This window comes from Hemiscyllium ocellatum, chromosome 13 (assembly GCF_020745735.1).
Source record: "Hemiscyllium ocellatum isolate sHemOce1 chromosome 13, sHemOce1.pat.X.cur, whole genome shotgun sequence".
Taxonomy (NCBI): Eukaryota; Metazoa; Chordata; class Chondrichthyes; order Orectolobiformes; family Hemiscylliidae; genus Hemiscyllium; species Hemiscyllium ocellatum.
This window is the reverse complement of record NC_083413.1, coordinates 49,169,949-49,184,845: the sequence shown is the minus strand read 5'-3', so window position 1 is coordinate 49,184,845 and position 14,897 is coordinate 49,169,949. Positions and strand designations below refer to the sequence as shown.

Sequence of the window (14,897 nt, the reverse complement as noted above, 5' to 3'; positions counted from 1 at the left end):
TCTGCAGAAATTAGTTGGATTTATCTATAGGCTACCACTTAGTAGTGGCAATGTGGAGTATCATATTAATTGGGAGTCGAGAAAGAATGCAGCATAGACAACACAGTTATTATGAATGATTTTAATCTGCATATAGACTGGGTAAATGAATTGAGGACAAAACTGTGGAGTACAAATTTCTGAAATGTTAGGAATAGTTTGAGAGGAGTGTATTGAGAAATCAATGAGAGAGCATTGCTATTTTAGATTAGTTCTTTTTCATTGCATCATATTCAATGAATAATTTTATTAAAGCAGGTCAGGATAAATGAATTTTTCTGGTTGGCAAGATATAAGTAGTGGGGTGCCACAGAGTTCAATCCTCAGGTCTCAACTCTTCGCAACATATATTCATGACTTGGTCACGGGGATAGAAAGTAGTATAGCCAAATTTGCAAATGATCCTAAAATAGGTGCACAAGTTGTAATGAAGAAATACAAAATTTACAAATTCTTATGGACAGCTTAAGTGAGTGCAGCCAAAATTTGGCAGATGGCATTTAATATGGATAAGTGTGGATTACCCAAATTGGTTGGAGAAATTGAAAGGCAACTTATTATCTAAATGGAGAGAAACTTCAGAGTGCTTCAATACAGAGGGATCTGGGTGTCCTCACACGATTCACAAAAAAACTAGTTTGTAGGTAGAGCAGGTAACAAGGCAGGCAAATTGAATTGTGACATTCATTGCAAAAGGAATGGAGCATAAAGTAGGGGAGTTTGGCTTCAACTGTACTGACATTGCAGGTGCAATTTCTCAATATAGTGCACAATTTGTGCCCTTAATTGAGGAGGGATGTAGTTGCATTGGTCAGATCAGAGGTGGTATACTGGACTGATCCCAGAGAATGAGGCATTTGTCCTAGGAGGGGAGGCTGAGCAGTTTAGGCCTATAAACTCTGGAGTTTAGAAGAATGAGAGTGAATCTAACTGAGGTATACAAGGTGCTAAAGGAGATTGTCAAAGTTGACAGGATATTTCCTCACATTTCCTTCATCCCTGAAGAAGGGCTCATGCCCGAAACGTCGATTCTCCTGCTCCTTGGATGCTGCCCGACCTGCTGTACTTTTCCAGCAACACATTTTCAGCTCTGATCTCCTGCATCTGTAGTCCTCACTTTCTCCTATTTCCTCACATGGGGCAATCTAGAACAAGAGGTTGTAGTTTCAGGATAAGGAGTAGCAGATTTAAAAGAGATGAGAAGTTAGTTCTGTTAAAGGTTTGTGAATCTGTGTAATTCACTATCCCAGAGTGTGATGGATGCTTGAGAGAGATAGACAGATTTTTAATAAGTAATCAGTTGAAGGGTTATGGAAAGCACGGAAGGAAAGCAAAGTTGAAGCTGAGATTAGATCAGCTATGATTGTATGAAATGGCATAGCAGGCCCAAGAGATTGAATTCAGGCACTTTACCTGAATGCTCGTAGCATTCATAACAAAGCAGATGAACTAATGGCACAGATCATCGTGAATGATTATGATGTGGTAGGCATCACAGAGACTTGGTTATAGGGGGGTCAGGACTGGCAGTTAAACATCCAAGGATTTTCAACTTATCGAAAAGACAGGGAGGTGGGCAGAGGGGGTGGAGTTGCCTTGTTAGTTAAGAACACAATTAAATCTATGGCACTGAATGACATAGCGTCGGATGATGTGGAGTCTGCGTGGGTGGAATTGAGGAACCACAAAGGCAAAAAAACCATAATGGGAGTTATGTACAGACCTAACAGTGGTCAGGACCAGGGGTGCAACATGTACCGGGAAATAGAGAAGTCATGTCAGAAAGGCAAGGTCACGGTGATCATGGGAGACTTCAATATGCAGGTGGACTGGGTAAATAATGTTGCCAGTGGATCCAAAGAAAGGGAATTCATGGAATGTTTACAGGATGGCTTTTTGGAACAGCTTGTCATGGAGCCCACAAGGGAGCAGGCTATTCTGGACCTAGTGTTATGTAATGAACCAGACTTTATAAAAGATCTTAAAGTAAGGGAACACTTAGGAAGCAGCGATCATAATATGGTAGAGTTCAGTCTACAGTTTGAAAGAGAGAAGGCAAAATCAGATGTAGTAGTATTACAGTTAAATAAAGGTAATTATGAGGGCATGAGAGAGGAACTGACAAAAATAGACTGGAAACAGAGCCTAGCGGGGAAGACAGTAGAGCAAAAATGGCAGGAGTTTGTGGGTATAATTGAGGGCACTGTACAGAGGTTCATCCCCAAGAAAGATTATCCGGGGAGGGATTAGACAGCCATGGCTGACAAAGGAAGTCAGGAAATATATGAAAGGAAAAGAGAGATCCTATAAAGTGGCCAAGAGCAGTGGGAAATCAGAAGATTGGGAAGGCTACAAAAACAAACAGAGGATAACAAAGAGAGAAATAAGGAAGGAGAGGATCAAATATGAAGGTAGGCTAGCCAGTAATATTAGAAATGATAATAAAAGTTTCTTTCAATACATAAGAAACAAATGACAGGCAAAAGTAGACATTGGGCCACTTCAAACTGATACTGGAAGCCTAGTGATGGGAGATGAGGAAATAGCAGGAGAACTTAACAAGCACTTTGCGTCAGTCTTCACAGTGGAAGACATGAGTAATATCCCAACAATTAAAGGGAGTTAGGCGGCTGAGTTGAGTATGGTTGCCATTACAAAAGAGAAAGTGCAAGAAAAACTAAAAGGTCTTAAAATTGATAAATCTCCTGGCCCCGGTGGGATACATTCTAGAGTTCTGAGGGAGGTGGCTGAGGAAATAGCGGAGGCATTGGTTGAGATCTTTCAAAAGTCACTGGAGTCAGGGAAAGTCCCGGATGATTGGAAGATCGCTGTTGTAACCCTCTTGTTCAAGAAAGCATCAAGACAAAAGATGGAAAATTATAAGCCAATTAGCCTAACCTCGGTTGTTGGTAAAATGCTAGAATCCATCATTAAGGATGAGGTTTCTAAATTCTTGGAAGAGCAGAGTCAACATGGATTTAGTAAGGGGAGGTCGTGCCTAACAAACCTGTTGAAATTCTTTGAAGAGGTGACAATTGGTTAGACCAGGGAAACCCAGTGGATGTGGTCTATCTAGACTTCCAAAAGGCCTTTGATAAGGTGCCAAATGGGAGGCTGCTGAGCAAAGTGAGGGCCCATGGTGTTCGAGGTGAGCTACTAGCATGGATTGAGGATTGGCTGTCTGACAGAAGGCAGACAGTTGGGATAAAAAGTTCTTTTTCGGAATGGCAGCCGGTGACAAGTGGTGTCCCGCAGGGTTCAGTGTTTGTGCTGCAGCTATTCACATTATATATTAATGATCTGGATGAAGGGACTGGGGGCATTCTATCGAAGTTTGCTGATGATAAGAAGGTAGGTGGACAAGCAGGTAGTACTGAGGAAGTGAGGAGGCTGCAAAAGGATCTAGACAGTTTGGGAGAGTGGTCCTGGAAATGGCTGATGGAATTCAATGTGAGCAAATGTGAGGTCTTTCACTTTGGAAAAAAGAATACAAGTATGGACTACTTTCTAAACGGTGAGAAAATTCATAAAGCCAAAGTACAAAGGGATCTGGGAATGCTAGTCGAGGATTCTCTAAAGGTAAACATGCAGGTTGAGTCCGTGATTAAGAAAGTGAATGCAATGTTGTCATTTATCTCAAGAGGGTTGGAATATAAAAGCACCGTTGTGCTACTGAGACTTTACAAAGATCTGGTTATGCCCCATTTGGAGTACTGTATCCAGTTTTGGTCCCCACACCTCAGGAAGGACATACTGGCACTGGAGCGTGTCCAGCGTAGATTCACACGGATGATCCCTGGAATGGTAGGCCTAACATACGAGGAACGGCTGAGGATCCTGGGATTGTATTCATTGGAGTTTAGAAGATTAAGGGATGATTTAATAGAAACGTACAAGATAATACATGGCTTGGAAAGGGTGGATGCTGGGAAATTGTTTCCATTTGGCGAGGAGACTAGAACCCGTGGACACAGCCTTAGAATTAGAGGGGGTCAATTCAGAACAGAAATACGGAGACATTTTTTCAGCCAGAGAGTGGTGGGCCTGTGGAATTCATTGCCGCAGAGTGCAGTGGAGGCCAGGATGCTAAATGTCTTCAAGGCAGAGATTGATAAATTCTTGATGTCACAAGGAATTAAGGGCTACGGGGAGAATGCTGGTAAGTGGAGTTGAAATGCCCATCAGCCATGATCGAATGATGGAGTGGACTCGATCGGCCGAATGGCCTTACTTCCAATCCTATGTCTCATGGTCTTAATTATCTACTCCTGTTCTTAGTTCTTATGTTGTGGAAGAACCTTAGAGGTCAGTGACCATATTAGGATAGAATTATGTTATGTTTGAAAGGGAGGTAGCTCATTCTAAAGTAAGGGTGTTAATTTCCCTTATTCATATTTATGAAAGCATGAGGTAGATTGGGAAATACATTAAAAGGCATGACTGTACACAAGCAATTGGTAATCTTGAAAAAAAACTATTAAATGATAACAGCAACAAAGCACTCCTTCACAGCACAAAACCCCCAAAAAAGTCAGTCAACCATGGCTGACAAAGCAACTTGAAGCTTGTATTAGATAAAAGATATAGGCTATAAAATTGCCAGATACAGCAGCAACTTTGAGGATTGGAAGTTTTTTAGAATGAGGCAAAGAAAGTCAGTGATATTTAAAGGAAAAAAGATTATCAATATAAGCGAGCAAATAGATCATAAAAGTAAAATCTTCTACAGGCGCGCAAAAAATAAAATGTTTGGCAAAAACGAATGTGTATCCGTTATAGGCAGAGTCAGGTAAATTTATAATAGGGAATGAAGAAAGGGCAGGCAAACTAAATGATTCTTACGTATCTGTTTTATCTGAGCAAGATTCAATAAATCTCTTAGAAATAGAGATCCAAGTGGCTAGGGAGAATGATGGACTGAAGTAAATTAGCATTAGAATGATTGTACTAGAGAAATTAAGAGGGCTATAAGTTGACAAATCACAAGTATGATACTGCTTCTTTAAGAGGGTTATGCTATCTTTGCACCCCCCCCCCCCACCAGAGAGGTCGTAAAAGCAGCGATCTGAAAAGTCTCGTTTTAAAGGGTTTTAGGTCCAATTTGATTATAACTAATAGATACTGTTTCAGGAAAAAGGCTTTCAAGTTAAAAAATGAAAGGGGAGTGGACAGTTCTCCCAGCTCAACTTTTCTTTGGTTTGGTTTTTTTTAAGCAGTCTGGCTGTTCACTGAAAGCAGTCAGTCTTGAGGCTGTTGGTCTAAGAAACATTTACAGTGAAACTGCTCCATGCTGAACCTCTCTTTGCCATCTTTCTCTCCTTCCTGAAAGACCATCTGTTTGATTTTACCTTTGTTGCCAAGGGGTGTTTCTGGGGATTGTTGCAGGAATTTAGAACATCATTAAATTGGGATGGTCTGTTGGGTTTTCAGATAGGTTAAGCTATTCTGTGATCTGTTCTTGTTTGTGCTTCATTTGGTAGTAATGCAAATAAATTGTTTTGTTTAAAACTAAGGAGCTACTTCCTTGAAATGTTTTGAGGGCATCTGGACTGATCCATAACACCAGGACCTGATAGTCTACATACCAGCAGGTCGCTATAAAAGGTAGATGCATTGGCGATTAGCTACCAAAATTCTATAGATTCTATGGCTCCTTCAGAATGGAAAGTAATAAATGTATTCTATTTAAGAAGTGAGAGAACCCACAGTAAACTACATACACATTAAGCCTTGGATCAGGACTACGGAAAGAGCTAGAACCTGTTGTAAAAGGAAGTAGACAGTTGGATGGTAACGATCTGACCAGGCAGAATGCAGATTTGCGAGTAAGATTCATCTTTGATGAACTTGAGCTTTTTTTTGAAGATAGTTGTAACAAAATTGATGAGGGCCAGCGGTCATAATAAATGTAGATTTTCTGAAGGCTTGTAATAAAGTCCCTCACAGGAGAAAGTGAGGACTGCAGATGCTGGAGATTAGAGCTGAAAATGTGTTGCTGGAAAAGTGCAGCAGGTCAGGCAGCATCCAAGGAGCAGGAGAATCGACGTTTCGGGCATGAGCCCTTCATCAGGAATGAGGAAAGTGTGTCCAGCAGGCTAAGATAAAAGGTAGGGAGGAGGGACTTGGGGGAGGGGCGTTGGAAATACAATAGGTGGAAGGAGGTCAAGGTGAGGGTGATAGGCCAGAGTGGGGGTGGGTGCGGAGAGGTCAGGAAGAAGGTTACAGGTTAGGAAGGCGGTGCTGAGTTCGAGGGATTTGACTGAGACAAGGTGGGGGGAGGGGAAATGAGGAAACTGGAGAAATCTGAGTTCATCCCTTGTGGTTCGAGGGTTCCTAGACGGAAGACGAGGCGCTCTTCCTCCAGTCCTCGTGTTGCTATGGTCTGGCGATGGAGGAGTCTAAGGACCTACATATCCTTGGTGGAGTGGGAGGGGGAGTTGAAGTGTTGAGCCACGGGGTGGTTGGGTTGGTTGGTCCGGGTGTCTCAGAGGTGTTCTCTGAAACGTTCTGCAAGTAGGTGGCCTGTCTCCCCAATATAGAGGAGGCCACAGCGGGTGCAGTAAATGATGTGTGTGGAGGTGCAGGTGAATTTGTGGTGGATATGGATGGATCCCTTGGGGCCTTTGAGGGAAGTAAGGGGGGGGGGTGGTGGTGTTGGAGAGGTGTGGGCACAAGTTTTGCATTTCTTGCTGTTGCAGGGTAAGGTGCCGGGAGTGGAGGTTGGGTGAGTGGAGCTGACGAGGGACTCATGGAGAGTGGTCTTTTCTGAACGCTGATACGGGAGGGGAGGGAAATATATCTCTGGTGGTGGGGTCCGTTTGGAGGTGGCGGAAATGACGACGGATGATACAATGTATATGGAGGTTGGTGGGGTGGTAGGTGAGGACCAGTGGGGAACGGTTCTCACCTACCACCCCACCAACCTCCATATACATCTTATCATCCATCGTCATTTCCGCCACCTCCAAACTGACCCCACCACCAGAGATATATTTTCCTTCCCTCCCCTATCAGCGTTCCGAAAAGACCACTCCTCGTCAGGTCCACACCCCCCACTGACCCAACCTCCAATCCCGGCACCTTCCCCTGCAACTGCAAGAAATGCAAAACGTGCGCCCACACCTTCCCCCTTACTTCCCACCAAGGCCCCAAGGGATCCTTCCATATCCACCACAAATTCACCTATTAAAAGGAGTACAGGAAACAATTATTGATCCCCTCTCATTGGGGGAGGCAATAACCTATTGATATTATTGCTGGTCTGAAAATCCAGAGTAATATTCTGGGGACCTGGCTATACATTCTACCACAGCAGATGGTGTAATTTGAATTAAATATCTGGAATTAAGCAGCTAATTATAACCATGAATCCATTGATAATCGTCAGAAAAACCACAAGGTTCACTAATGTCCTTTGGGGAAGCAAATCTGTCATTCTTACCTGGGTGTGGCTTACATGCGACTCCAGAAGTGTTGTTTACACTTGACTGTCCCTAGGATAATTAGGGATGGACAATAAATGCTACCCCTAGACAGTGGTCCTCATCATGTAAATGAGTAAAAAAATCTCACCCAAAAGAAACTATTGCTGAAAGATTTCACAGCTCTTTCAAGAGATCACAAGCAAGCCTCATTTTGACTGTGGAGTAAAATGTCTTGTAATCCATTTGTAATAGTTAGGTTGCTTGTGAAAGACATTGTCTCCTGCACTACTTATAACATCTGAGAGGTTAATTTTGAAATCCTGGAGGGTTGGCAATGATATTAACACAGAGCAGAATTGAATCAGAATACAGATTGGGTTTGGTTTCTTGTTAAATATCAAAATGATGAGAAACGAGATGTTCTATGAGCTGAACCTGCAACATAGGAAATCCTAGGGTTAAAGTGGATGACAGAACCTCCTCATTTGCAAAATGTATAAATGATGCAAAGTCTTAATTTATATATTTTCTTGGCTTCCTCAGCTGTTTCGTTGAATTTATGGTGACCAGAAGAAACCATGTTGAAAACCAAGCTCATTGGTCATTTCTAAGCATTCAGACATTTCAATAGTGTGAATAACTAAGTAGGATTCCTAAAGCTACAGTGAGAATAATAGTACAGTGACACTGCAGCTTCAAGGTAAATTCTGTTATCTGGTTAAATGTCTTCATTCAAAAGAATTAATAATGGACTGCAATAGCTGAATGAAACTCGAGCCCCAAGCAGCTAAACAAGAGGGAGTATCTTGAAAAAGTATTGAGAAATACAAAAAAAGTTTGAGACAAAATAAAACCAAGAATTGCAGATGTGGAGATATGAAACAAAAAGAAAATGCTGGCAAAACTCAGCAGTTTGGCAGCGTACGTAGGAAGAAAGCAGAGTGAATGTTGAGTTTAGATCAGAGCAGTGCTGGAAAAGCACAGGTCAGGCAGCATCCAGAGCAGGAAAATCGACGTTTCGGGCAAAAGCCCTTCACCAGCATCTGCAGTCCTCACTTTTGCAGAGTTAATGTTGAGTCCAGTCACATTCTATCAAAGTAAAATTGAGACTTTTTTGTACAGTAAAATTCTTTAAGTCTCCCAAACTACAAACCTTATCATATCCTTTGGAAGTTGATCAAAAACATTTTTACATTTCATTGGCTCCCATTTCTGTCCTTAATTGTTTCATTGAAAGCTGTGATGATTTGAAAACCACAGGTAAGAATTATGTGGGATTTGGTTATTAAACTAAATGTGAACCAAAGAACAGTAACCAAATAAGGAGAAAAAGATATTATCTGCACACAAAAGGGACTGGAAAAAATTGAGATAAGAAATTTAAAGTATGAGAATGAAACTGGATAAAATAAATTATATTTGGTATTGATGAGAGAACAAGTATGAGAAGTGAAGTCAAAGCAGATCTCCTAAATTAATGCATTTGCAGTTTTAGTTCTCTATGAAGATTTGCTACCTTGTCAATGAAAACACTTAAAAACACTGATGTTGGGCAACAAAAATTCCCTGGAGGTGGCAGTAGTTAAGAGCTAAAATCACAGATCTAACATTTCAGTACATCTTATAATGCAAGCTGCAGTTCTTAAAATGAAAAGTCATAAGGGATTTAATACTATACTTTATTGAGGCTCAACAATAAACATATCTATAGATAGGAAATGTGCATGCAATAAAATGAATTACTAAAAAATTAATTTACAGCAGTATGGATATATATATATTTATATACATCGACTTAAGTCGCTTAAATGATTTGAATGTTGATAAAGACTTGTTAGCAGCAAAGGTATGGAGTGGAAATTAAACAGATACACCTTTCACTAATATTTCAAAAATACCAATTCTGCTTTCAAAAATATTCATTTTCTTGCTTTCAAAAATACCCATTTCCCTTCTTTGTGCCTATATGAAAAGGAGATAGCTTGTTCCAATTAATAATTTTAACATTGAGATCACAATGAACTCACTGGTCATCAGTTTTTAAAATGGCAAATGTTCATGTATTTCAAAATTTACATTTTCCTCATCATCAGTACTACAAAGTTTGAAAAAGTTTTAAAAAAGATCAAATTATAGGCCATGCATAAATTGTAAACAAATGGCTTTTATTTTACCTGAAATACTCTGCAGTACTAATCTGAGAAAAAGTAATTTAGGCATCTGTTTTTACATAAAGGGAACTATGTACCACAAATTTCACCAAAGGGTTTTGAGCTAAATAACTTGTTTTGCAGCAACATTGGAAATGATGATTTTTCAAATAAAAATGTATCGACTGCTGTACTAATGCATGGTGCATAATTTAGTTGTTATGAATTTCAACTGCAAAATGGCAATACAGTAAACACATTGCTCAGGCATCAGGAATTGATATGAAATCTTTAATGGCATGAATGTTCCTGCATGTAGCTACAAACTGGAGCAAGAAAACACCTTTCAAATGAAAATGATGCAAAATCTGTTAGTTGCACTTTATCAAATCACCCAAGTGAAGTGATCTGATCATCTAATCTGCCAAACAGTCTGCACCTTCACTGAAATGTTTGGTTTCCAACTTTCAGAAATTTTAATATATTTAAGATGTAGATGCATAGAAGAAAATGTTTATTTCTGTACATACAATTTGGATAAATTAGATATACACTCAATAAAGTAGATGGACTGAACCTAGCTTGCTAAAATTCTGAATGTAACTGATTTGGATTTATGAAAAAAATCTAAAGATAATATCATCAGACTAGAGATTTTCATAAATGTTTCTGTGGTAAGTTCAAAACCCAAAACCTTTACATTGTACCATTGACAAAGTTACTTCTGCATGGAAATTTCAGAACTTGAGGTATGTCTTATCAATTTATTAATTTGACAAAGTTTACAATTATAAATTACATTTTCTGAACATGTGGGATAGAGGTGATCAAATTAAGGCAACAATTAATAATAACCATACATATTGTGTTGATAAACTGATATCTAGGTAAATAGCAAAGTGAAAATATTTCACAATGAAATTATGGTAGTCAGTTAATAAAATAGATATATAAAATTGTCAAATGATACATTAAAAATGCTGCCTTTGGAAAACCCTAGTCCTCTTATCCTTCAAATAAAATTTTGGCTCACATGCAAGTTAGGAAATATGTACAGTACACAGTTGGCTGCTAATATTCAAAAGCATGTATATGATCAGGATTTTTGGCAAAAATCAAACCCTTTGAGAGTTCTTTAGGCCATGAAAATCACAACTGTGTTCATTCTAATCATTTCATACAGTATCCAAAATTACAGTGATAAACAGAGCCAAACTGCTGGTAATTTGTTCATTTAGAACAATGCAATTACAAACTGTCAATAAACTTTAAACATACTGAATACATCAAAACTTGCCAATACACTTCCATACAACCTATCCATTTGGCAAAATATTTGTAACAGATCTGTTTTAAAAAAAATTGGTCACATCAATAATTGAGATTTACAATGATATACTGGCAATGGCTTAGTTAATTTACTGCAAATGAACTGTGCCTTCGAAAGTTCAAAACACCAGACAAATTGAACTATAAAGGGTGTTCAAATACATTGGCAAAGGCTTCACAATTTTACCAGGAAAATCTGATGATGAATCCCTTAACCCTTACATATTCTTAACCCATTAAAATATATCCTTGCCAAATACTGAATTATACGGTAGGCTCTGGGTAGGGCAAGGGGAGGGATGACAAAAAGAAAAAAGGTGCAAAGTAGCAGCTCCAGTCACACTTCCACCTTACTGTTAACACTGGGAATGTTTTCACAAAAAATATTGTTTCGTTCACTCCCATTCCGTAGTTCCAGGTGGTTTTGAGGTCAAGTCGTACATGACACGGGAAATTCCAGGTATCTTCTTGATTTCTCTCACCATTTTTAAAATAACCTGACAAGGAAAAACAGGATTCTCGTTCATACTTAAGTAAAAGCAAAGCACTATAAATGCTGGAGATCTTAAATGCTTAAAGAGCTTGGGAAACTCAGCAGGTCTGGCAGCAACTGTGGACAGATCAAACAGAACTAATGTTTCAAGTCTTATGTGATTGCTTTGGAACCTGAAGAGGCTACCAGATCAATGTTGCTCCACCACTTTATGCTTGTATTTCATTCATATTTACTTCTTTGGACATGCATTTAAAAATATCAAAAACCTCTGCAGTGGAGAAGTGACCTTGTCATAAATAACCTGTGTCTGCGCTGATGATTTGTTAGAACTGCAGCCGAAACGTTAACTATGCCCTATGCTGAACTGAACTGGAGTAGTCGGTCAAAATTCCCAGAATAGTGCACTAACTGAAAAGTGTGTAGGGCACAAACAAAATTACACTCAGTAACGATACCCTTCATGATCCAGACACACACATGCGAACAGAAAAACAGTCATCTCAAGCTGCTAAACAAAAAGTCCAAAAAACTTTACCCCAGGAGTGAGAAACCTCTGGAGGAGATAATCAAAAAAACCTTAAAGTACCCAACGTATACTTGCATCTCACCTTAGTATCAAGACCAAGTCAATGACAAAAATGTTATAAAGCGATTATATATTGCTGCATTATCCTCTAAATTACTGGTGAAAAGGCTGTCACAGTTTTTAAGTACATAATACAAATCTCACCTCTTCAGGAATGTGATTGCCAGGAATTGCTGAGATGCCAGTCATAAAATCATTTGTAATGAAGGTTCGAATCACCACAGATCTCTGACAAGAGGGCTGCTTCTGGAGTGGGTCGCGGTCAAAATGTAGCGGTGTTAAAACAATTGGCATCTGACTAATTTTCCCAGAGTAACCTATAAAGGCATACACACACCATACCATTTACTTAAAAAATGCTGACATAGCTTACGCAGATATGTTCAAATCAACATAACTTTAGATTGTCTCTCCTGAAAGAGGAAACTGGAAAAAATGATTATGAAAAATTATATGGAAACACCTAAAAATATCTTAATTGAAAAAGACTGTAGTGCAGTAGCTTGGCTAATCGAATGTATTGCTCCTGAGGATGGAAGTACCCAACTGCAATCTAAGAAAGCTGATAGCAACTTAGTCTAAGCAAAAGATGTTCAATACTATAAATTAATGAAAATGTTTCCCTAGAGTACCATCCCATTCCAAACCAGTAGACGGTACGTTCTTGACCACCTCACTAACAAATGACTGAAAGGATTGGTGGTGTGGAGAATCAGTTTCATTGCAACACCAAATTTCAGATAATCAAACTATGATTGTATCAAACTAATTCTGTGGAAAGGAGAACACAATGTAATGCCACATACAGGTTTCTCAAGAATACTAACTGTATTCCTACCAGACTCTCTAAGAATGTTATGCGCCTCAAAGTCAGCCTGCCGGAGTGTACTAAGCACTCCTGTTGTTAGGAAAGTTGGTGTTACATCTGTTATAGGTTCTCGAATCTGTGGTCCAAAAACATACACAACTCTGAAACACAAACATTTTCATTAGTACAGGACAGATTCATTATGGCTTGCAATAGTGAAAAGATTGTTCATACTTAGCAATATCTATTTTCAAATAGCTTAAAGTACAAAATAAATACACAAACCTGTTAATATTATGGCACATTCGTGGAATAAGTCGGGCTAGGAATATGAAGGAATCCCAGTGCGGTTGATCTTTACTAGATAAGCCACAAACATAACTATACGTCCTACAGTCACCCTTCAAGAGAAGAATATAATGAGCGAGTTTGGAGAAAATTTGTAGCTCAGGTTGAAGTTCTGGATGTAAGTTTGCTTGCGGAGCCATTCGTTTTCAGGATGTTTCATCACCATACTAGGTAACATCAGTGAGCCTCAAGAAGCAGTGGTGTTCTGACCTGCTTTCTATTGGTGTGTTTAGGTTTCTTTGGGTTGGTGATGTCATTTCCTGTTCTTTTTCTCAGTGGGTAGTAGATGGGAGCCAAATCAATGTGTATGTTGATAGAATTCTAGTTGGAATAATGTGCTTCTCGGAATTCTTATATGCCTCTCTGTTTGGCTTGTCCTATGATAGATGTGTTGTCTCAGTCGAAGTGGTATCCTTTCTCACTTGCATGGAAGGATACTAGTGAGAAAAACAACAAACCACCATTCCTAGATGTTACAGTGGAGCGAACAGCCAATGGGGAACTTCAAACCAGCATCGACAGGAAAACAACACATATGGACCGAATACTGAACTACAGAAACAGAAACAGAAACAATCATCCCAACACCCACTAACGAAGCTGCATTAGAACATTATTTCAATGAGCCACCACACACACTCAGCACAGAGGAACTACAAACAGCAGAGGAAAATCACGACACCATATTCAAAAGAACAGTCCGCCAATTTCTCAGCAACAAACCCAAACAAGCAGACAAAACTTGCCCAGAAACTTAGCCACTCTCCCCTACATCAAAGACATTTCAGAAATGACTGCCAAACTACTCAGACCTCTTGACATCACGGTAGCCCACAACCCACCTACGCACTACAATATCAGTTAACGAACTTGAAAGACTTTATATAGGAAACAAAATAAACTTTATTTACAAAATACCTTGCAATTCCTATAACAAACACTGCATTGGACAAACTAGCCACCAGGATACATGATCAACTAGCCACAAAAAGACATGACCCACTACCATTAGTATCCTTACATACAGATGAGAAAGATACAACTTTGATTGGGACAACACATCCATCCCAGGACAAGCCAAACAGAGAGACATACAAGGATTCCTAGAAGCATGGCATTCCAACTGGAACTCGATCAACAAACACGTCATCTTGGATTCCATCCAACAACCCCTGAGAAAAAAGAACAGGAAAAGACATTGCCAACCCAAGGAAACCTAAAGACAAATAGAAAGTGTGCAATAACACCAATGCTTCACTGGAGGCTCGTCGATGATGTTACCTAGTATGGTGACGAAACGTCTCAAACGGAACCTTCCAGCTCAGCAAGCAAACTTATATCAAGATAATTTTATTCCTGACATAGACTTTAGATTTCATTGAAAATAGACAGGAGTTTAATAACTTGAAAATATCAAAATACAGCTCATTTTCTGAAAAACAGAAATTAATAATTACCAGGTCAAGCTCTTAGTCATTATTGTAAAAATATTTACGTTAACGCTCCCAAAATCAGTACAATCGAGTTCATAGAGATTCAAATACCCGATTACAGGCACAGTAATTTTCATCATCCAGTACCAACTCACATAAAATGTACATTACTTTCCATATAACAGGTGATAAATTTCCAAATTATACAATTTATTGTGGAAAGCAGTTAAATTCAGGTTTTCTCAAGTACAATGACATATTTAAAACAATGTACAAAAACCAAA

At 39.2% G+C, this 14,897-nt stretch overlaps 1 protein-coding gene across 1 annotated transcript in view; it reads right to left on the bottom strand.

Annotated features, from left to right (window-relative positions):
- Positions 1–9,890: 9,890 nt before the first annotated feature.
- The window catches only part of gmps (guanine monophosphate synthase), a 30,086-nt gene continuing 25,079 nt past the window's right edge, over positions 9,891–14,897 (bottom strand). Inside the window, exons 13-16 of the mRNA XM_060834812.1 lie at positions 13,118–13,233; positions 12,863–12,993; positions 12,169–12,341; positions 9,891–11,439 (exon numbers count right to left, since the gene is read on the bottom strand). Of these exons, the coding sequence (XP_060690795.1) occupies positions 11,338–11,439; positions 12,169–12,341; positions 12,863–12,993; positions 13,118–13,233 (522 nt within the window). The 3' untranslated portion in view covers positions 9,891–11,337. The remainder of the gene's footprint in view (positions 11,440–12,168; positions 12,342–12,862; positions 12,994–13,117; positions 13,234–14,897) is intronic.